This window comes from Alternaria metachromatica (genome assembly GCF_023757995.1).
Source record: "Alternaria metachromatica strain BMP 0045 chromosome Unknown scaffold_59, whole genome shotgun sequence".
NCBI classification, from domain to species: Eukaryota; Fungi; Ascomycota; class Dothideomycetes; order Pleosporales; family Pleosporaceae; genus Alternaria; species Alternaria metachromatica.
In genome coordinates, this window is record NW_026055550.1 from 20,573 (window position 1) to 43,504 (window position 22,932).

General features: G+C 54.5%; 7 protein-coding genes across 7 annotated transcripts; 4 read left to right on the forward strand and 3 right to left on the reverse strand.

The window, feature by feature from the left end:
* Positions 1 to 412: 412 nt before the first annotated feature.
* On the forward strand, positions 413 to 3,698 carry J4E83_011000 (uncharacterized protein; the record flags this gene model as incomplete). Its single annotated transcript, XM_049337878.1, has 3 exons — positions 413 to 2,292; positions 2,342 to 3,082; positions 3,134 to 3,698. 3 exons carry the CDS (start codon positions 413 to 415, stop codon positions 3,696 to 3,698), a joined length of 3,186 nt encoding a protein of 1,061 aa, XP_049182993.1.
* A 1,035-nt stretch (positions 3,699 to 4,733) lies between these two features.
* Positions 4,734 to 6,130, forward strand: J4E83_011001 (uncharacterized protein; the record flags this gene model as incomplete). Its single annotated transcript, XM_049337879.1, has 2 exons — positions 4,734 to 4,792; positions 4,840 to 6,130. 2 exons carry the CDS (start codon positions 4,734 to 4,736, stop codon positions 6,128 to 6,130), a joined length of 1,350 nt encoding a protein of 449 aa, XP_049182994.1.
* Positions 6,131 to 7,024: 894 nt separating this feature from the next.
* J4E83_011002 (uncharacterized protein) lies at positions 7,025 to 8,731 on the forward strand (the record flags this gene model as incomplete). The annotated part of the gene is made up of 5 exons (XM_049337880.1): positions 7,025 to 7,497; positions 7,657 to 7,708; positions 7,868 to 7,974; positions 8,041 to 8,384; positions 8,481 to 8,731. The coding sequence occupies 5 exons, from the start codon at positions 7,025 to 7,027 to the stop codon at positions 8,729 to 8,731; spliced, it is 1,227 nt and encodes a 408-aa protein (XP_049182995.1).
* Positions 8,732 to 9,320: 589 nt separating this feature from the next.
* On the reverse strand, positions 9,321 to 16,730 carry J4E83_011003 (uncharacterized protein; the record flags this gene model as incomplete). Its single annotated transcript, XM_049337881.1, has 1 exon — positions 9,321 to 16,730. One exon carries the CDS (start codon positions 16,728 to 16,730, stop codon positions 9,321 to 9,323), a length of 7,410 nt encoding a protein of 2,469 aa, XP_049182996.1.
* A 1,201-nt stretch (positions 16,731 to 17,931) lies between these two features.
* J4E83_011004 (uncharacterized protein) lies at positions 17,932 to 18,855 on the reverse strand (the record flags this gene model as incomplete). The annotated part of the gene is made up of 1 exon (XM_049337882.1): positions 17,932 to 18,855. One exon carries the CDS (start codon positions 18,853 to 18,855, stop codon positions 17,932 to 17,934), a length of 924 nt encoding a protein of 307 aa, XP_049182997.1.
* A 1,188-nt stretch (positions 18,856 to 20,043) lies between these two features.
* On the reverse strand, positions 20,044 to 20,962 carry J4E83_011005 (uncharacterized protein; the record flags this gene model as incomplete). Its single annotated transcript, XM_049337883.1, has 2 exons — positions 20,044 to 20,849; positions 20,899 to 20,962. The coding sequence occupies 2 exons, from the start codon at positions 20,960 to 20,962 to the stop codon at positions 20,044 to 20,046; spliced, it is 870 nt and encodes a 289-aa protein (XP_049182998.1).
* A 283-nt stretch (positions 20,963 to 21,245) lies between these two features.
* J4E83_011006 (uncharacterized protein) lies at positions 21,246 to 22,049 on the forward strand (the record flags this gene model as incomplete). The annotated part of the gene is made up of 1 exon (XM_049337884.1): positions 21,246 to 22,049. The coding sequence occupies one exon, from the start codon at positions 21,246 to 21,248 to the stop codon at positions 22,047 to 22,049; it is 804 nt and encodes a 267-aa protein (XP_049182999.1).
* Between the last annotated feature and the right edge of the window lie 883 nt (positions 22,050 to 22,932).

Here is a 22,932-nt window from a genome sequence, read left to right on the forward strand (position 1 = left end):
TCCACCACCACGCCTCATATGCTTCCCACACTGCGCTTGTAGCACCTGTGTCCTTCGCTAACCCCCGTCACTGCAGTACGCGCAATTACCGTCACCGTCGCCAAACAGTGAAGTAGGAAGCATCTACTTTCCTCACGTTGTGCGAGACCGCCTCTGTACAAAACCCTCGTCCAGCACACTGCCCAGCTCTCCATCAGTGCAGAGCTATATCGTCGCCGCACCGCTTAGTCGTCAACGCAAGGCTTGGTAGCAGCAAAGAGATTTGCGTGCGGGGAGGTCAAGAGCAACCTCTCCGGACATACCAGCGTCAACACCTGTTGGCCAGCTTGCCGCAGCGCTCCCATCGGGGACCCTAAGCGCTTACTCTCGTCTTACCAGCCGGACTTTAGTCGAGATCCACACAAATTCCAAAATGGCCTCCACATTTTCATATGCGCAAGCCGCGAAGGGCGTCGTCACGCCTGCCACCACGAGCAAGTCGGCATCCGGCTCTGCTACACCAGCCAAGGACGGCAACGGCGCATCTGTCCCAGAGACTAGCGCGTCACCCAGCAACTGGGCCGAAGACGTCGAGTCGGAGTCGCGCCCTGAGCAGCCTGCGAAAACCCGCGAGGCGCGCCCTGAGCAAGCCGCACCCAATGTGGTCAAGGTTTCACAACCCGTAGATGCCTCCAACATATCCTCGCCGGATATGGGAGCCTCCACTTCGTCGACAGTCACCAAGGACGACGACGTATCCTCGATACCGAACACCTCATCGGAGTCAACCACCTGGGATAACAAGTCTCAGGCCTCCACCTCGGTTGATAAGTCGGTTGAGCCAGTCGAGAAGACCTCTGACAAGGTCAAGAAGGCCAAGAACGTGCCTGCTAAGCCTCTCCAAGAGGCGCCTGTACCGACTGTGAACCCTTGGAAGATACGAGCGGACACGATCAAGTCTCAAGTGCAGAAGGTTGCGCCCCAAACAACTCCCAACGGAGTGTCCCATGGAGCAAACGGAGTTCAGGCCAAGAACGGCGACTCAAAATCTCAAGAGAAGATTACAAACGGCGAGAGCAGAAACAAGGGCCGAAAAGAATTCAAGGGCGACCTCGATGTGAGGAACGGTGCTAAGGGCAGGTTCCCCGAGAAGGATGCCAAGGCAGCTCCGGCTTCGAGCGCGCTGCCTCCTCCACCGAACCGCGACCAGGAGTCATGGCCGACTCCCGAGACCGTCATCGACGAGGATCGCAAGAAGGCCCAAGAGAAGGGCGAGAAGGAGCAGAAGGAGCGCAAGGATGGCGCTTCGACTAGCAAGCATGAGTGGGTGAAAATCCCCTACACACCAACAGTTGTGTTCAACACGCCTTTGCCAAACGCGGCAGGCGCCAGGAGAGGTGGCCGTCCCGGAGGACGCGGCGGAGCAGTGAACGGTGGCAGGCCTACTAGCTTTGGCAACGGTGCTGAGCAAATCGAGAAGGATGGATTCGCACCAAACGGCGAACAGACGAGGCGCGAGCGCGCTGAGACAGCTACCCAGGATGCGTCTCCCAAGGCAAAGCGTAACGGCAGCGCAGATGCCCCTATACTTAACGGCCAGGCCCCTGTAGTCAACGGCGACGCCACTGGCAAAGCCGCTGGCCCCGTACCCTCCGAGTCTGAAGCGCAGCCCAGGAGATCGTCATTGTCCAATGTGCCCGCTCAAAACGGCGCTTACCAACGTCAGTACCCCAGCAAGCCCCACAAGGGCCGCCGAGGCGAATTCCACGGTGCCGGAGAGCGAAGGAGAGATGGCGCATCCTCACCTACCAAGGATAACACCTGGGGTGAGCGTCAAAATTCTGCTGGAACGCAGACAGACGCCGCTGGAGATGGTGAGCGTAGAGCGCACGCCTTCCAGGACGGCTCCTCGCATGGCCATTCGAAGCGCTTTAGTTCGTTCTCTAACGGCCGCGAACGTGGCCGCGGAGGTCGTGGCGGCCGTGGTAACTACGCCAATGGACACCACTTCACCAACGGGCACTCCACGTCGAGCTTTCCCTTGGGCCCACGATCGCCCACAACCTTTGTACCTGAGAGCAACAGCTTCTTCCCCGCGCCTCACGGCAAATTCGGTCGCAACAATCACCGTTCACAGTCATTGACCACCGATCCATACAGGTATCCACCGTTCCAGCCCGGGTACCCGGCTCCTATTCAAACGTCGCATGAGATGTATCCTTATGGAATGCCTGCGCCCATGAGCGCTGGATTGCCGTACAGCCCATACGGCGTCGATCAGTACTCGGTCTTCGCTATGATCACGACCCAAGTGTATGCTTTTTATCCGCCCGTCACAAGAAACATGCTAACAGATTACAAGGGAGTACTACTTCTCTGTTGATAACTTGATCAAGGACTTGTACCTACGTCGCCACATGGACTCTCAGGGATTCGTTGCTCTTGAATTCATCGCCGGTTTCAACCGCATCAAGAGCCTGTCTCCTGATATCGACATGATCAGGCTCGTCTGCCAACAGTCTGCCACAATTGAGTACCGCACCAGCGAGAACGGTCAGGACCGACTACGTCGCAAGGAAGGCTGGCAGCAGTGGGTTCTTGACATGGCCGAGCGTGATCCCTCTGCACAGAACGAGGGACCAAAGGAGCTGAACCAGCCTCAGGTCTCTCGCCCTGCAGGCTTCGACCCGTCCAACCCTCCTCAGTGGTCGGCCATGTCCCCAGCATTCAGCCCGTTCGGTAATGAGGGCGCGTATCCCCAAATGAACGGTTTCCATCCCGTTGCCCAGGATGCCGGGTCAGTGCCGGCGGAGACGAATGGTGTGGCTGCCGAAGAAGTGAACGCGGCCGTCTCGAATGGTCACCCAATCGAGAGCTCGACAAAGGCTGTGAGTGGAGATATTCCTGATTCTTTTTCCGACTTGCAACTCGACAGTTTGACAGTCGTCATGCGCAAGCAACCCCCGTCGCAAATGTCGTTGCCTCCTTCCGTTTCCCGAACGTTTTCTAATGGCTCCATCGATAGTAAACATGGCGTGCCAGATGAGCCGGAGAAGCCTATCACCTGCCAATTGAGGGTCAACGGTGCCGGAATAACTGATGGGTAAGTTGCCGTTTCAGAGGAGCTGAATGTATGCGCTAATCACGTCGATAGTAGCCCTGAGAGCCATCTTTATCACCCACAACTCGACACCGACCCGTTCCGATCGACTTCTCCAATCGCCCCTGTTCGCCTCTATTGGGTCAAAGATCACCACAGCCCAGTTCACACCATTCCTTCTGATTCATCGCATGAATCGTATTTTCACCTTCGATCCAAAGCTCTTCATCAGCGTTCCAACGCACCCCTCGGCACAACCCCTTACGACATGAACGTTCTTTACCAATTCTGGTCGCATTTTTTGATTCGGAATTTCAATCAATCAATGTATGACGAGTTCCGCCATTTGGCTTTCGAAGACGCCGCCCACCGGAGGACGGATACTGGCATTTCCAATCTTACCAAATTTTACGGCGAGTCTTTGCTTTCGCCACAGAGCGTGATTCGACAGCGGGTAGCTTCAGACTTTGTTGAACTGATCAAGACCGAAGACGAGCGACGTGCAGCTTTCGATCAGCTGAAAGCAGTTTATCGCAGCGGCAGCATGGACCCTCGAAGCCGACAGCGTATTGATGATTTGCTTGATGCAGATACCTTGGCTCTGTTGACACCGCCATGATGCTTTCAGGGTGCTGTCGCAACTCTGTCGTACGAGCCAAGGTTTATGCATGTCTTCGTCCCGGTCTTCGGTCTTGTTGCTTCTCATCTTCCCCTTGCGAGTTTTCGGACTGTGTATACATTGACAAAAAGTTCATGTTCTGGCGTTTTCTACCCGGTCGGCGGCCGACCAACTGTTTTTTCCTCCTTCGATAGAATGCCCTCGCGTCTCGGAAACCTTTTCCTTTAATGTTCACACGAATTACCAATCCCACAATACGAAATACCCTTCTCAGGAATATCTGGCTTTTCCCCTCTTTTCCCTGGATCTAGGGGCCCCGTAGCATTGAAAGCTGGCGTTTTTGTGTGTGTCTACCTTTTGCATGTTCATCCGACTCAGCATACAAAACTCGATGGCAGCTTTCTCTCCCCTCAGGCATATATGGTAATCATGTTCTTCCTTTACTTATAGGTGGATGTGGTTGCTTGGGAGTCTTGTTTTCCATGAAGCAAAGTATATAAGCGGATGTCAGGTCTGCGGATGTGGCTTTTGCTTTGTAAAAGTACGAAAATGAATACCTTCTGTTCCTGGTATTGAGCTTAGACCCGTATGGTGAAACCTTACCTCGATCTTCCAGGTGTCGCAGGATGATACGCTCATGTATCGTGAAGTGGTTACTGGTGTCGACTCGCATGGCTGGTACTCCGATTCCGGTGCTTTACTTCAGTCGCTACCATTCAATCCCTCACGAGATTTGCATCCGAGCACACTCCGCCAGGCAACAGCAGCGCAACATGACTAAATCACTGCGCCATCAAGCAAACGATGTTTGGAACTTGCAGCGGTAGTTTACAGGCGGAGAAGATCAGGCTTCACTTCACTTGAAACGAAAACCAGGGTGCGGTGAGTGAGTTGGCATGTGATCGTCGTCATTGCTCGGCGTTCCAGACCAATGGTGCCGATCGGTGGCGACATTGACCCTGCGCCTCATTAACGTCGCCGTCCCCACAGTTGGACGCATCACCACTCTCTCCTCTCTTGGAACACACAATCATCATGGCACCTGCCGTGGTGCATCTGTATAATTCGGTGGCCAAGAACGCGAGAGCGTTCAAGTAAGTTCGCAACACTATTCGACGAGGTCGCGTACTGACAGACGAAGGGCTGCCTGGAAACATGCTGCGAAACTCGTACAGAAACAACTACCAGAATCCGCACGACCTGCCGATGCAGTACTACAACCTATCCTCGCTCGGAATGCCCCAAAGCATCCTCTTCACCGCATTGCCTACCTCAAGCAGAGCAAGGGCCGATGGTACACCACCCACAGCCAAATCAGCGCCGCCGTCCGTCGCTTCACCACCTCTGCAGCTCGCAACTCGGGCGTGAAGTATGACAAGGCCTCCTTCCCCAAGTCACGCATTGGAAGCATCGTCAACGCCCAGGCCGGCCGCGCACCCTTCGCATCGACCCTGCGCCCGAACCTTACCGGTGGCGCATTTGGACGAACTGCAGGAGGCTACGGCTGGGGCTCTGGCAGGGCCGGAGGCGCGCGTTACTTTTCGCATGGACCCGCATCGCCCGCCCAAGTCATCAACAACGTTTCTCAGGCTGTGCGAGCGTTCCTCGTCGGTGGACAGAAGGCTCAGTTCGATGGCGTCAACCCTCACAACGGCGAGAAGCGCTTCAAGACTGTGTCCGCGCTCCAAGACCAGGTCAACCGTACGCTGAACAAGGTTCCCAAGGCCACCCCTGGATCCTACATCAGCTTCAACGTTAACCCCACCGTCACCGCTCTTACTCCCCTCAAGGCCGTCAAGGGCTTCACCTCGTTCGCACAGGAGAAGGAGACACTGAACAGCGAGGGTCTCCTCGATGTCCTGTCCGTCGACTTCTCAAGGGCCGTCAAGGAGCTCGCAGCCGTTTTCAACGATCTGCAACGACTGGCGGCACTAGGCGATCTTCCCATTTCGTATGAAAACTCGGTCCTCAAAGTACACTTCCCCGGATGCGATGCGCAAACAGTGGAGACGATATGCAACGATTTTGAGGTCTCCAGAGGCGTAGTTCATCAGGATGCGGACTTTGACGCTTTTGTCGGCACCGACATCGCGTTACTCTTCCCCTTTGCACCAAGCCAAACACCCTCCGAATGTTCATTCTACGACAAGCCCGTTGCGGAGCGCCAACACGTGCAACCCAATATCGACTGGACGCACATGCTCTCGCCATCGCTCGCGGCTTCAGAAGACTTCTCGACCCATTCAGAACAAAGTTACGACCAGCTAGACGACTTTGAAACTGAGCCAAACCCGTGGTTATCCTCTTCGTCCCCTTCAGGATACGATAGCTTGCATACCAGTGAGGCTGATGAAATGGACATGCATACCCCGTTGGAATACCAGGGCGTTGAAGGCATGTACAGGTTCATGGCTCAGTGCGAGTCGCGATAGATGGGCATAGGAATGGTTTGACGAATGATGATACCTCTTGGCTTAGATTGTTAGAATAGCGTTTTGGATATTTTCCTCTCCTTTGTAGAATCGAATCAATAAACCAAATAACATTAAAACGCTAGACTATACGATGTGTAACGGTCATCAAAGCTATCGCAATGATGCCGTACACTAGAATGACCAGCCCGAACCAGTATCAGACCGCAGTCTGAGTCAAAGGCGCACTCTATTCATTCTGGACCCGCAGGAGTTCAGTACAGCAAAACCAAGAGTCATTATGAGCATGGATGATTCATCTCGACTCACGGTGCTGACAGGCGACATCCGCATCATCATCATCATGCCAGCTAGCCGAGCGGCATGGTTCCGTCTCTGCATTAACCGGAAGAGGCAGGGCCTATCGAGCGGTTTAACGTAACAAGTTCGGGTTATGAGTTTATTTCCGGACAAGGGCGTAGGGACATGTCGACCTCCACTTTTTTTTTGCTTGCTTCCTTACTCTTCAACCGAGGGAGGCGCAAACATGACTCTTAACATGTTCGCACGCGTTTGTAAGCTGGAATCTGTGTGTGTCTTGGTGCGCAGAAGTGTGTAGGTGATTGTTTTACGGATTTGAGACAATTGAGAGATTGGAAAGAGCGGGATTGTGCGATTGGGAAGGATTGTGCCGTGTGATACCGTATTCCCGGGAGAAGGCGAAGACGAAGAGAAACGACGAACGAAGACGAGTAGGATTTGGCAAGCGTGAAGATGGAGATGAAAGCACCGCAACGGGAGAAACAGGAGGGAGTCAATGGACATGTAAGAAACGACATGTCAACATCAGAAAAGAGCATGACCAATGCGAACACACAGCCGGATATCCACACAACGACCAACACTCCACAATCCATGCCAGAAACCTCGCCAACCCATCAACCTTCTCAAGCATCAAAATCAAACAAGACTGCCTCTCCCCCGGATACTCACCCAGTCGACGTGCCCCCCAACGGCGGCTACGGCTGGATCTGCGTCGCCGCCGTCGCAACGATAAACGGGCATACCTGGGGCTTAAACTCCGCCTACGCCGTCTTCCTCGCACACTACCTCTCTACCTCCACTTTCCCAGGCGCAACACCGCTCCAATACGCCTTCATCGGCGGGCTATCCATCTCCCAGGCGCTCATCGTCTCGCCCGTAGCCACATACACAACCCGGCGCTTCGGCACCCGAACCACCCTCTTCATCGGCGTATTCTTCGAAACCGTGTCCTTCATCGGCGCGTCCTTCGCGTCGTCCATCTGGCATCTTTTCCTGTCCCAAGGCGTGTGTTTCGGATGGGGAATGGGCTTCCTCTTTGTGGGTTCCGTGGGCATTGCTGCGCAGTGGTTTACCACGCACCGTAGTCTGGCGAATGGGTGTTGTGCAGCCGGGAGTGGGCTGGGCGGGCTGATATATAGTCTTGCGGCGCAAGCGATGATTAGGGATATCGGGTTGCCGTGGGCGTTTCGCACGCTGGCTGTTGTTGCGGGGGTCGTGAATAGTGTTTGTGCGTGTGTGATTCGGGATCGGAATAAGGAGGTGGGGAGTAGGCAGGTATGTTCGCTGTTTCTATTCTTTGTTGTTGGGGATGCGGATGCGAGTGAGGATACAGCAGCAACGGTGGCTTGTATCTTTCATCCAACGCACATCCCAAGCACCAGCTCAAAAAGCTCCATCACAGCCAACGCAACCCTCATACTGACATTCCAATAGGTCAGCTTCGACTACACCCTCTTCAAAAAGCCCCAGTTCATCGGCCTCCTCGCATTCGGTGTACTAAGTATGTTGGGCTACATAGTTCTCCTCTTCAGTCTTCCCAGGTACGTTGTCGCCACACGGAATGCACGAGAGACATACAACTGACCCCGTATCTTCCACCTCTATAGCTACGCCCGCACAATCGGCCTAACCGCCAACCAAGGCAGCATCATCGGCGCCGTCTTCAACCTGGGCCAGGCCCTCGGCCGGCCCCCCATAGGCTACTTCTCCGACTCCATAGGCAGGCTAAACATGGCTGGCAGCATGACGTTCCTCGTCGGAGTCTTTTGCCTGTTAATCTGGATCTTTGCAAAGAGCTTTGGTGTGTTGGTTTTCTTTAGTTTGGTGGGGGGTTGCGTGGCGGGCACGTTTTGGGCGACGGCGGCGCCGGTTACGACCGAGGTTATGGGGTTGAGGGATTTGCCGAGTGCGTTGAGTATTACTTGGTTGGTGTTGGTGTTGCCTACTACTTGTGAGTCTGCGTTGTTCTTTCACCCGAACCCTCCCTCTATTTCGCTTTCAGGGTCGTATTGTCCCACTGGGGATATTCGCTGACGTGGGATAACAGTCTCCGAACCCATCGGCCTCGAAATCGTCGCGTTCAACGGAGGGAGCTATACCGGTGCCATCCTCTTCACGGGCTGGATGTACATCGGCGCTGCGGTTTGTCTGTGGATGGTGAGGACGTGGAAGATTGGTGAGGATGAAGAGGATGCTGCGGCGGCTGCGAAGGGGGGCGTTGATCCCGCTGTGGCTGAGACTGAGAGCTTTCAACGGAGTCCGTTTGTGAAGAGGATGTTTATGATTCGGAAGGTTTGATATCATGCTAAAAAAGACATCCTTTCCAAGCATAGGACGAAGTAGTATGACATAGCACAAATGACACATATCACCTGACTCCCTCTAAGCCTGTACAGTCATTCGAAGCTCCACTCAAACACCTCAATTTTCAAAAAGAACAGTATATATTACCCAATCTGATATCCAACTACTTCCAAATCCCAAAACCGCGCACCTTCCTTCCCTCCACCCAGTATCCTCCCTCCCGTTCATTCCCCAACCATACATAAGAAAAAGCTATATAACCAGGAGAAATCTGTTGTGTTGTATACAATTTGAGCTATGAACTTCAGAAAAACGGTCTTGCGGGGGTATATATTCCAATAGCCAACCTAAGTCGCTGTGCTGTGCTGTAAAACGACAGGAAAGAAAAACGCGAGCAAGCAGAACAAGCAAGCATTAAGGTAGGTAAACAAGCGCAGAACCCATGATAAGGCAGCGACAGAAAACGCTCGTATAGAGCAGCAGCGGCAAAGCAACGCAAAAGGAAAAAACTTCTTTAACAAAGGAAAAGGTTGTTAGTTTTGCAGTTTCGTCGTTCTTGTTTGTTTTGTCATGGTGGCAGAATCTACCGTTGTTGTAGTTCCCTTCCAAAGTTCAACGCTAGTGGCGTGAGTTCGCCATCAACAGTGCTTTCATCGTCGTAGAAGCCGCTTTCGCTGAAAGGCTCGATTTCGGCGTCTTGGTCGTAGGCTTGCTTGCGCATCAGAGGTGGTGTGCGGGGCTGCTTGCCCAGGGCGGGGAAACCGGCTTCGGTTGACGCGCGCGAGCTGTTCGAGTTTGTGCGCAGGGGCTGAGGGCGCTGCGATGAGGATGATAGTTCCGAACCACGGCGGGCGTTGGAGGTTGGTGGTGTCATGAGGCCTGAGAGGAAGGACTGAGCGGAGTGAGGCTGCGCACGGGAGGGCGTTTGGGTTCGCGTGGTGGTCGAGGTGCCTGCGAGAGCGGAGGTAGCCTCGCCACGGCCCTTGCGCCAGTTACCGATGGCGGCAGCAAGCTGGACTGCTTTGGGGGAAGCAAAGTTGGAGAGCGAACTAAGAGTTGGGAGAGACTTTTGTCCGCCCGAGATGAGTCGCTCCTTCTCACTTTGCTCCATCTGCAAGTTGGTGCGGATGCGGATTGCGGCATCACGAACGGTCTCGCGATCGAAGGTTGGCTGAGCAAGGGAGTTGATGAGGTCGTTCAGGTCATCAACACGTACACCAAGTAGCTCACGGAGCCAGTTGATCTCAGTGTCGCGTTCCTTCAACTTGGCTGGGGCCTCAGTGTCAACATCTTCAAGCTGGCGCTCAAGAGCTTCGATACGTCCTTCACGCTCCTGTAGCTGCTCCTGGAGAACACCAATAGATTCGCGCAGCGCTTGGGGCGAGATCTTCTCTGCGCCGCTAGGAGCAAACGAAGAGGCAGACGTAGGAGACTTGGATGCTGCTGCAACAGCGGCATTGGCGGCTTCCTTCGCGACCTGAAGTTTTTCTTCCAGCAACGCGATCTTGTCCTTGAAGTGGTCGAGCTTGGAGTCAGCGAGCGCAAGCTTGTCGTTGTGGAAAGCATCAGCACGATCCTTGTCTTCACGAGCGAATTCCAGGGCGCGAGCATGCTCATGCTGCATGTGCTCAAGTTGGCGTTCAAAAGTGCGCTGCTGCTCCTGCAGGCTGTGTCTGTTGTTCTCGATCGCTTCCTGTACGGCTTGCTTCTTGAGGTCGGAAGCGGCCTCCAGATCCAGTTCGTGCTTCTCCTTGGCTGTATCAGCATCCAGGCGAACCTGGTCAAGCTCAGCGCGGACACGAGCGATCTCGCTCTCAAGCTCGTGGCGAACGATGTTGACTTGGTTGTTAGCTGCGTCAACATCGGCCTCCATAAGCACGCGGGTGCGGCGGATCTCAACGTGCGCAGCATCCCTAGCCTCGCGCATGTCACGCTCGTAGCGCTGGGCGTTCTTCTGGTGCTCCAAAGATTCCCTCCTCAGCTCTTCAATTGTCTCCTCAAGTCTGGCGTTGTGCTTCTGGGTTTGCTCGAGATGAATCCTGAGTCGCATACCCTCACGTTCCTGGGTCTCCAAGCGCTCGAGCTCCCTCTCCAGACGCTCTCGTGTGCGACCTTCGGCTTCAATGCGTGCACTGAGAACCTCGTACTTGGTTGCGGAGGCCTCCTCGTTCTTTTGCCATTGAGCACGCTCAGATGCGATCTGCTGTGAAGCGGCAACCATATCTTGCTGTAGCTTCTCGAGCTTGGTGCGCATCGACTCGCGTACTCGGGTTGCCTCCTCGGCCTGGAAGCGCGCCTCTCCGATAGCCTTGCGCAGCTGCTCTCCTTCCTCGTGAGCGTGCTGCAGGTCACCACGCCACTTGTTAGCGGACATACGGTGTTCCTCGAGCGTAAAGTTGAGTGCCTCGTTCTCCGCGGTGACTGAATCAAGCCTCTTCTTCAGGTCCTCCTCCGAGCTTTCCAGGGCGATGTTTGTAAGCTTGAGCTGCTCGTTCTCAATATCGAGAGTGGCGAGTCTATCGCGCATGTCGGCTGAATCCGCCTGGTATGAGTTGAGGCTGCGGCGGAGGTCATCTCGCTCCTCTGTCAATGTGCCAATCTTGTGTTCGTCATCACGGGAAGTCTGCTGCAGAAGCGTGAGCTCTTCCTCGGTGACCTTGAGCAGGCGCGCAGAGTCCGCTTCACGAGCCTCGAGGGCTTGGCGGGCCTCAGCTTCCTCGTTGAATCGAAGAGTGGCTTCCTTGAGCATTTCCTCAAGGTCCGCGATACGAACATCCCTCTCCTGGACGGCCTTGGAGTTCTCACGCTCGGCAACCTCTTCACCATGGCGCTTCAGAGCTTCCTCAACAAGTTCACGAACCTCCTCAGCCTGAAGATGGTGGCTAGTGGTCTGCGCAATAGAAGCCTTGAGGCTACCGATGACCTGGTAGATTTCGGACATATCGACCTGTGGCTGGGGAATATCGACGGGAGCCTCAAGAGTGGCAGCAGGCTTCTGGTTCGCCAAGGCCTCGGCAACGATAGAACGGATCATATCGGGCTGTACATTTTCGGCAGTTGGCGCACTAGGAGCTGAAGGCTGGTGGGATGCGAGTGCTTCAGCGATAATGGAGCGAATGGTCTCCGCTTGCAATTGCTCCACAGCTGGCGTTTGTTGTGACGCAAGAGCCTCGGTAACGATTGCCTTCAAGTCGTCAGGCCAGATCTGCTCAGGCACTGGGGGTGGCATTGGCTGAGGAGCGTGCGTCTCGAACGCTTCCAACACGATGGACCGGATGTCGTCAGGCTTGACCGATTCCACGGGCTTAGGAAGATGGGTTGCGAGCATGTCAGCAAGGATAGAACGAACGTCGTCAGGCTTGAGAGCCTCAGTCCAGGATGCAATGGTGGTAGAAGCAATCGCATCCTGGACAATGTCGCGGATCTGAGCAGCAGGAACAGGTTCGACAGGTTGTACAGGTGGCTGGTGTTGCGCAAGCGCATCGGTGACGATCTCCCGGATCTTCTCTGGGATCATTGGCTCGGGAACGGGCACCGGAATAGATGTGATCTGTGATTGGTGCATCTCAAGCGCGTCCTGGACGATAGATCGGATCTTCTCCAACTTCCTATCCTTTCCACGAGATCGGTTACGGTAGTCAACGTCGGTCTCCGCTTCGTCGTCTTCGTCGTCGGCATCGCTGTCCAGGCGTGCGCTAGTCGACATGCTACGGCGGCCGCGTCCCGGACGTTGCGACATCATTGCAAGTGCCTCTTGAATGCCTTGCAGGTTTTGCTCTAGCGGGCCAAGACGGTCCTGCAGGAGACGGCCCATGAGGTCATCAACATGCTTGTCGAAAAAGCCGCTGCGTGTCTGGACCTTAGACTCGTCTTCAGTAAGAAGACCTTCGTCCCAATCGCTCATGGGTCCGGCGTCAGCATTGTTCATGTGGCGCACAGGCGAGTCGTATGGGAGCGCAGCCCGCTCATCGTCAAACGGATCCTGCACTGATGTTGCAGAGCCCTGCATCGGCCGTCCCGGGAAGAATCCCCGGCGGGGGCTGGGGCTGGGGGCGTCACTGCGCATCTTGAAGTTGGGTTGCAGGTCATTGCGCTCAAACACGTTTGGCGTTCTCTGGGGGGAAGACTGGTCCCAAGAGGCTTCGTCGCGCTCAACGCCAAAGTCCGAGCCCTCACCATCCATATGCTTCATGACAGCATCAATGTCGTTAAAGGAAGCATCACCAAGTTGGTCGAAATCAGCACTTTCGCTTTCAGGGTAGCCCTTGTGCCTGCCAGATTCCATAGCAGTCTTGAACGAGCCGTCGTCGCTAGGCCTGTACGTAGTTGCTGGGCTTCTGCTTGCGTATCTTGGTGGAGACACTTGAGACTTCTCGGGATCTTCAACTTGAGACGGCTTCGTAACGTGGAAGCCGAAGTCGTAGCCAGCACTGTTGAACTGCGGTCGGAACTCGAAGGGCTTGGCGTTGGCAGAAAGCGTGCTCTTGTGAGAGTGCTTGTTGCCCAGTGGCTCGGGCTCCTCGGTAGTTGGCGTGGGTACATCGCTTGCGTGAGGCGTATCGTCGTCTGCACCTAGATCGCTCTCTGGTGCAGGCGAGATAGGCTCCATGATGACTTCTTCCGTCGGCTGCGACAGAGGCTCGGGGCTCTTCGACTTGGCCTTGATCTGCTCACGTACGGGCGACAGGTTCTCCTTGTCTTCTGCGACGGCCTCCCTTTCAACTTGAGGCTCTTGCTTGCTAGCGTTGGGCTGTCTGACTTCTGCCAAAGGCTGCGATGCAAGCACGGGCTGGAGTGCAAACTTGGGGACATCGTCACCATCAGCGCGGTCACGGCGAGCTCGCTTTTCGCGCCCGTCGGCTTGCTTGGGTCGGCCAGACTCGTCCTCGTGGTCCTCACGGCCTTCAGTCTCGGGAGTCTGCGAGCGCGTGTTGTCCGGACGGATGATCGGCACGGCCTTCGAGCGTGTGGCGGGCTTGACGATGTCGCTTTGAGATAGGTTGACATCTCCAAAGATCTTCGAGGAAAAGCTTGTTGGAGCAGGAGCCGGCTTGTTAGGGTTGAAGGTAGACACGCCAGGGTTGAAGGTGGGCGCATCTGGCTTGAAGGCTGGCGGGCTGGAGAAGTTGAAGCCACCGGACGGGAATGGAGAGCTGTCTGCCGCAGGCTTGAACACAGGAGCTTCAGCCACAGGCTTGAAGGCTGGGGCATCAGGCTTGAACACGGGTGCATCCGGCTTAAAGGCAGGAGCCGACACGTTGAAGTTGGCCAATGCATCGATGCTGGGCTTGTTGTTGGCTGGGACAGCAGCAGGAGCAGCAGCTGTAGGTGGCTTAACCGCGGGTGCAAAGCTGAAGCCTGAGGAGAAGGATCCTGGCTGGAAAGACGCTGCAGGGTTGAACTTGAACTCCTTAGCCTCGACATTGAGCTTCGAGATGGAAGAACGCGAAGCGTGCTTGCTGTGCATCGCCGATGCAGGCTTGCTGAATGCGAACTTGTTGTCCTTCCATGAGTTGCTGACCTGGGACGGTGCCTGGGAGTGCTGCGCAGAGCTCTGTGTAGGGTTGCGAACCTCTCCATCTTCCAAGCTGGGGTTTGTGTTCTCTGAGATGTTGGTCTTCGCACCGTCGCTGTCGGAGCGAGGGTTCTGCTGGGCAGGGAACGAGAAGGAGACAGGCTTCTGAGACTTGGTGAGGGAATGCGACTTGCTGTGCGGCTGAGGTTGGTGCAGGATCGTTCGCGAGTCCTCCCACGTAGGATTAGCCACAGCATTGGAAGGCTTGTAGGATACGTTAGTCTCTGGCTCCGTACTGAAGTCACCTCCTTCCGCAAACTGCTTGTCGATGGCTTCTTCCAAGTGATACTCTTCGTTCGCCGCCTCGCGTTCAAGGTTCTCACTAAGGTTATGGCGATGACTACGAGGACGCGGTACAGCAATCTCTGGTGCAGGTTGAGTGGCATGCTTCATAGCCGGAACCTCATCCTCCTCATCTTCATCCTCGGGTACTTCGGCCAGTGTGGAGGACGGACGCAAGCCAAGGACCTGTTGTTGCTGTTGCTGTAGAAGCTGGTTCTGTAGCTGCTGCTGTTGCAGTTGCATCTGCAATTGGAAGTCGTCCCTCTGCGTCGGCGTAATGGGAAACTGCTGGCCAGGTCTCATGCCGAATGGAGAATGTGGCGAGATCATTCCGGAAAGATCAGGCCTGCTCAGAGCAAGAGCAGGAGAGCCACTGCGTCCATCTTGAGAGTTGAAGTATCCAGCAGGCGACCAAGTACCCGAAGGTGAGTAACCGTGCTGAGCAAAGTTTGCAGGCGACCCAAAAGTTGAATGGCGATGCATGTGCATGCTGGGACGCTGGTTTCCAAAAGCAGCCGGAGACGCGATCGATTGTCGAGACATGTGCCCAGGCGAGGGTCCGAATGGAAAGCCGGCGATGCTGCCTTGCCTGGCCATGCGAAGACTGCCAGCTGAGGAGGTCGGGATCGGCGGAGTGAACCCTTGCCCTGGGTGTTGCTGTGATGACGCTGTTCGCGACATGGGAAGAGGGATATCTTCCTCGCCACCGATACTGACACCAAGTGCTGCCAGTTTAGCTTCAAGCAGAGAGTTCTCGTAGTCCTTCCACTCTGATTCCTTCGAGACGCGGACCTTGTACTGCTTGTTGGAGTTGGCGCGTTCTGCCTTGACATCCTCCTCAGCGGGCCAGATGGCACGGTTATGTGTCTCCAAGCCTCCAGTACTGAAGCCACGAGTGTCGTAGCCCTGCTGCTCGAGCTGTCGGAGCTTGTTGTTAACAGCCTCTGCAGTCATCGGCTTCGGAGGGAACCCTGGGTTGCCCCTGGGAATGTCTCGCGGTATCGAGATGATGCAGCCCTTGCCCTTGACAATGACCTTCTTTCGCATCCGAGGTTGCGCAGGTGCTGCACCTGGAGGAGCCAAGAACGACTTGCTTGGGGTGTCGGGAAGTGGCTTGTTCGACAACTCCTGGTTTACTTTGGAGGCGTCCTTGTTCGACTGCTTGCTGGGAGTTTCATCTGCCGGCTTAGCTGTTTTTGAAGGAGTCGGTACCGGCGTCTTCTCAGCCTGAGCACTGTGTCCATTCGTGCTGGGACCTGATGCGGAGTTCTGCCTGGCTGTCGCCAGCTCAGGATCCGCGTACTTTGAGGCCATCATCTTGCCGAGTGCTTCCTTCTGGTCTTTACTAAAGTGGCGCCAAAAGTCCTGCTGGTTCAGAGTCTTGTTGTTGTTCCTTTGCTTGTGTCCTCGTTTCGGCGGAGGAGCTAGTGGTATATCCGGTTCTCCACCTGATCCCTCTGTATCGCTGTTATTACTCCGCCAGTCGTTTGTCTCGCGGTTCCAACGCTCTTCTAAGAATCGCTCAACCCACTCTTGCGAAGTCGGGTTCGTGTCGGACGCGCGGGGAGTAGTGCCGGAAGCTCGTGGTTCTTTGGTGGGAGTCACTAAATTCGGCAGTCGAGAGCGGATTAGATGTTCGAGCGTGAACTGGTTCGGCGAGGCGTTCCGTTCTAGACGCGGGATAAGATGCTCGAGGTTGAACTGGTTCGGCGACTCTTCCTGCAGATCTAGCCGGGATGGAAGCAGATGTCCGAGGCCGAATGTGAGTCCGGAATTTTCCTCTTCAAAGTCGTCGCTGCCGAAATTTGTCGAGACCTGACGCGAGGGATTAAAGACGGGCGGCGGGTGTCTGTAGGGACTGCCCCAGCTGGCCGTGTAGTAGGAAGTGTCGGTTCGGTCGTGTCTCGCAGCGTTGGACGGGGTGCGCGGGTCGTTGCCCAGTATGGAAAAGGACGGGAGCGTAGGGAGCTCTGGGCTCGAGTTGGCTAGGGTGCGAGCCGGCGAGGGGGCCGTCCAGGTGGGCGAGACTGCTTCACGCGCCTCGGGCGGAGTCGAAGCTTCACCAAAGTGCCCGGGAGCAAATGGGGGCGATGAGGGCGGCGGCTGCGAGGACGGCGTGGACTGTCGAGCGTGCATCCAAGGGTTTCCCGCGTTGGCACAACTCGACGAGCTGCAACTCTTCTTTTTCCGTCTCGGATGCTGCGCGCGTCAAACAGGCGACAAATGTTCCGACGACGCTGCAGTCAGTGCTCGGGCAAAGAAACGCGCGTAGAGAATTTCGCGCCGGGTCTGCAGTAGGATTACAAGGTAATATATCAAGGAAAGGCTGGGCTTGGTGGCTAAAAGAGCGACATAGGGTGGGATAGATGCACGATTCTGGAGACGACAGGACGAGCGAACATCCCGAGGCAGCAGCAACAGCGGATGAAGCAGGAAGAGAGGCAGTCGGAGGCGTGCCAGTGTCGTCGACAAAATGTGGACACGGACAGGAGAGCAGGCGAGGCTAATGTCAGCCATGCACGCTGCTAGCGCCTGATGCCAGTTGGCGTCAGGGGCCTTTCCGCCGAGGCCACATGGGACAGAGCTGCAGCAACGCCATGCATCAAACATCCCACCCTCCAAGACCTCGTTCGCTCTCAAATTCCCTTGACCTTCAATGTGTCTTTTAACCTGGATGCAGCTGCAGTCTCATCACGCCTTCGCCTGGTGCTACGACGCGTCTCCGTCACTGCTAATAACACGACATTTCGACATGACATGGGTGCCTCATTGCCGGGACTAACCCTCGCAGCCAATCGTACAACGGCACGTCATGTCTGGATGCGTCATTGGCAGCTTCCAACGACTGGACGACAGATCCTGATACCCCGCCGAAGAAGCTGCCGGACAAATCGATACTCCAACCCTGATATCCCCCGGCTACCACACGCGTCGTATAAAACCATAGCACGTTCATACGCCTTCTCGCACGCGACGAGCATGGTGCAGCGACATTGAGAAAGGGGACCTGACTAGTGGTTAGACAACGGGAGCTAATGCTGCCCTGCAAGGATAGCGATGTCTTGACAGGCCTGTCGAGCACCCTTCTAGAAAAGACATCATGCACCCATGTACAGCTAGATGAAGAGGAAAAAGCAAATTCTCCCATTTGAAGCGATTGTGTACAAATGAATGGACGGCTGGAACATAAAGAGCTGGAATCTTTTGTCGCGTATCGAATATTACGGGCTGCACTGGCACTGTCCGCCATCGCCAGTAGTTCCGCCCACGAAAACGACTTGTACGGAGGTGAACCTAAGTTTATCAGCAAAACCGTCTACATCCAACAACAGAAGACTTACGCTGCGGTGGCTGCAAATATCTCAACAGGACGAGCTGTCGTGAAGATAGCTAGAACAGATGCGAACACTCCCGAGAAAGCTGCAACAGCCGCGATTCTGTATGGAAGATTGTTGATCATATACAGCGCAACGATAGCAGTCGACGGAATGATAGCCGATAGTACCACGTTCAGCGCTCGAGCGAATCGGTGGAGGACTTCTAGCTTGACTCGCCCTATGCCTGTCTCTTCTGATCCCGCCATCGGCTCCTGGTTCGAGACGGTGAGCGCAGTGAAAGTGTGAGTGTGATCGATACTTACTAGAATCCTTTTCCGTAGGCGAGTTGGAAGATGGGGTATCAAGCTCATTTCTAGCCATCGCGTGAATCTATCGTCGGAGGGTCTACTGGAGATGGAGATCAAATCCGGTCGCTCCACGTCGTACGCTCGATATTCGCAGCCTTCGAGGAAGCTTTTGCCTCCTTCGTCGTGTTGCAGCCAGACCCTGAGCCATTTCTGGTCGTTCTTGTTGGCGCGATCCAGTTTTGCGATGCTGGCTTGCTGGAGTAGGCAGTCATCGTCAGCGGTGTCAGTACCCAGTCTTACGATTTGGGGCATGGGTGGAGCCACACTGTAGTCTTTCAACTTCCTTCTAATCTCTAGGACCTTTTCCCATTGAGGTTTGTTCGGTGGCCTCTTCATCTCCCATACACTCCTAGCAAAGTTCTTTGTACTGGGATCCGTTCCATGCTCGTCCACATGAGTGATAACGTCGAGCTCTTGCTGCAAGCAAAGGAGCTCAGCCTGCATGTACAGCAGGCTGCGTGTGTTGAGTTCGGCGAATTGCTTGAAGATTCCAAGGCCCTGGTCTAGATTCCCTCCCATGAACTTCGCAAGTCCGGGATAGCCATTTTGAATTTGATCGATTGATATCGTAGTCATCGCAGATTGTTAAATGAAGCAGATAGAAGCCATTCGGAAGTACTGTGTTAATTGACCCCGCTTTCATAAATCGTGGTGGCGGAATTCAGCCTTGCTGCGTGCAGTCAGCCGCCCAGTCAGCCAGCTTGGCACACCAGTGGTGTCCGTCTCCAGCCCAAAGCTCTCTCAGGCTGATTTCTACTACTGTGCACTGTTGATAAAGCTGCCTAGATACCATCCTGGGGCCGTGTGAGACACTAGCAATACTAGTCGCGCTTATAGTCTTGTTCTCCCCGTACATACCCAGGTAGCACTAGGCAAGCCAGATAGAACGACAAACGAGTGGCTCTTGCAGGACATCTTCAGTACAGTAGCCCCGGGGATCATCACAAGTCAACCTCCCCACTTTTCCGTACACCCAACGTCAATGGGAACCCCTGCAGGTATACCGGTCACCTTTGCCCGTGAGACGACACAACCATGCGGATTTACATATGCACATGCATCTACTACCATTCCGAGGTGGACCCAGAGTAAGCTTTTGAGATGTTTCAGTATCATACCTAACACAAACAGAGAACCAAAGAATATACGACGAACAGCATGACGCCAACAGGAATAGGGCCCAGCAGGCAGAGCTTATACAGATTGCAGAAATCATGGGCCAGCAGCAGCAGGTCAACCAAGCACCGCAAGGAAATCAAGTACCTCAGAGACAGAGTTTACCAGATATGTCTCTTCCGCAGCAAGGAAATCAAATACCACAAGAAAGCCCATCATCGCAGGAAAACCAATCACCGCAAGAACACCAAACGCCACAACCGGATCACCAGCAGCAGGCCCACCAACAGCACCAGAGTTCAAATTGGCAATGGGACCAAGCGGGTCAGCACTACTATCAACAAGTCTACGACAATAACTGTATGTGTTTTCTGCCCTAACGGAACGGGTCGGTAATTAATATGATGAAACCAGCTCAGCAATGGTACACAGTGTGGTGGGACTACAACGAGGGGCGCGCATACCGCACTTTGAGGGACGAGCAAGGTTAGTAGCCCTCATGTTAGATCAGAAGCCTAGACAGTGTGATGACGTGGATCAATAGGTCGTGATTACAGTGCATGGGTATAGTCCATCATCCGCCGGGGTCCACGATTCTTATGAAGCTGAGACCAAGCACTTAGCAAACCAAAATCCCAACTCTATACCTCACGCCTTCCCACCCATCCCATAACTATCATACGGAAACTCCTCCAAACTCCCATGCAACCTCCCCCACCCATCATCAATCTCCCCCGGCATACCAACCCTCCTCTTCCCCTGCGTCACCTCAACCTCACTCTTCTGCAACTGCTTCTCCTCATCCTCCTTGTGTTCGCCCGTCAACCCCGCCAGCACCTCCTTCTCCCTCCCCTTGTACTCAACCAGCAGCTCCGGATGCGGGCACCACACAACCTGCATACCGGCCCGCCTCCCCGACTCAACGCCCGGCACGCTGTCTTCGAAAACGAGACATTCTTCTGGTTGGATGGGTGGTTGACCTTCTACTTCGAGGGACTTGTTGAGCGTGGAGAGGGCGAGGAGGTAGATATCTGGTGCGGGTTTACCGCGTCCGGCAGGTATTCTTGGGTCGTCGCCGAGGACTTGATGTTCCTTCTTGAAATGTGCAAACAACTCGCCCAAATGCTTGCTCTTAATCTCAAAGTTGTTCTTGTTACTGCTTGTTGCGAGCGCCATGTGTACGCCTCTGGACTTCAGCCCTGCAAGTAGGTCCATAACCCCCGGCAACGGCTTCGTGGTGCTGAAGATATCTTTCTGAAGTTCTTTTTGCTCGACGAGGAATTGCTCGTGCGAGATGGGGAGTTGCGCCCAGTCGTGGAAGATTTTGCCGGCTTGGGGGCCGGGCCGGCCCTGTAGTTGCGCTTTTATGGACCAGGGGAGGGGTGGGCGGCCGTAGCGTTCGAGGATCGTGTTGGTTACTATGCTGTAGAGATCTTCGGAGTCGATGAGGAGGCCTGGAGAAGTTGTCAGTGGTGGTGAGGGGGAAAGTGATGGGTGGCTTACCGTCCATGTCGAAGAGCGCTGCCCGGATGCGGGGTGGTGGGGTTGTACTGAGGATGGTCAGCATGGGGGAGTGTTATATCCGAGGATGTTTCTTACGTAGAGCTCATCTTGGGCGTATTTGGGGGGCTTGTAATCAAGTATCTGGCTGTTTTGCGATGTTATGCAGGTGCAATTGAGGCTTGTCGAAAGTTGGGGTTAGGTGAATGTTTACCCCACGTGGCCGAGGCACGCTAGTCGGACCCCCGACCACAGACGTCACTTCGAAAACAGATCGACCTTTTCTCCAAACACACCCGCATAACCCATACACACTTTACGCGTCAACTCTGCTTTGGTATCAAGCCACCATGTCATCACAGGAAGAAACAGCGACAAAAGCGGAAGCATCTGCAATCGAGCCCTCAACCCCAGAAATCTTCCCCCCAGACGAAGAGAAAAAGCTACTCGACGAATCCAACACAGAGAAAGCTTCAGCGAACAAAACGTTCACATCCGGAGAATACAACGGCGCTATACAAGGCTACGAAAAAGCCCTAGCAGTCTGCCCCTCGTACCTCGAATACGACATCGCCGTCCTCCGCTCCAACATCGCAGCCTGCCACCTCAAGCTCTCAGAATGGAAACAAGCCGTAGAATCCGCGACACAAGCCCTCGAAGCACTAGATAGGATAGACCCACCAGCGCAAAAAGAGCCAGAAAACGATGGCGCAAACGCAACAACCGGCGGCGGCGCAATCGCCGAAATCGACGACACAACCGAACTCTACCTCGACGCTCTCACGCGGACAAACCACACCATAAACGACGTCCACAAGCTCCGCACAAAAGCCCTGCTCCGCCGCGCAAAAGCCCGACACGAAGTCGGTGGCTGGGCCTCGCTCCAAGGCTCTCTAGAAGACTACCAAGCCCTTTCCAAACCGCCCCACCAGCTCTCGAGCCTCGATCAGAAAGCCGTACAAGCCGCTTTACGGAAGCTACCGGCGGAGTTGGATGAAGCGAAGAACACGGAGATGGCGGATATGATGGGTAAGCTGAAACAATTGGGCAATGGGATACTCAAGCCGTTTGGGTTGAGTACGGAGAACTTTCAGTTTACAAAGGATGAGGGGAGTGGGGGGTATAGTATGAATTTTAATCAGGGGGGGAAGTAGATCATGTTGGAATCGAGTAGGTTGAGTGCGTTGAAGAGATGGGTCTCAGACTCGTAGAGCAGACACGGATGATGGGACTATATCCATGCAGTGTAGTTACGACCTTAATCATCATGTCAATACACTAATCGTCATGTTATTGTGAGAAAGGGAGCAACAAACCATGAACATCTGTCAAAACGCGATATGCACGGCCCTGATCATAGCTCCACCATTGTATATACCATTCACGTGCTAACATAACACACCTATCGTTAGCTGTAAACCGCATATCATCAAGATCGAAAATTACACATACCAGAATCATCATAAACCTGCCGGTAAAAATGCCCCGCCATATCTGCTCGCCATTTCAGCGGTCCCTGGAGTTTGACACGAACGCGGTGGCGCTGGTATACTTCCGGCGGGGGCTGGTCGTCTTCTTGGTGTTGTTGACCAAATAGTCCTACGATTTGTGTTAGTTGACTTCGCTTTGAGGGTATCTGTTCTGGGCGTTGTTACGCTGGCAGGTGTGGATGTCTTGTGGAGCTGGATTTGATTAGATGGTTCGCTAGAGCATTCTCGGGGCTTACGCATGGGGAATGGCCTTGTTGGAACGGGGTCGAAGGTAACGATATCGAGATCTGGCGGTGGGTTTTCTAGCATTTCGGCGTGGTTGAAGTGAAACAGAAAGGTGATTATGTAGGCTAATTTGAACATCATCTTGCTTGATGTACCGACGTAAAGACGCGGTTATTGGAAGTGTTACTCTTGGCTGGATGCTGTCAGAACCAGGACTTGGTGTTGATTGTGTGTGATCATGAAGCTGGCGACTGCAGGAGCTCATTATATCCGTCATGCTTTACGTTCTGAGGGCTGCTTCAATGTGGCGCGGTCGTGTTGA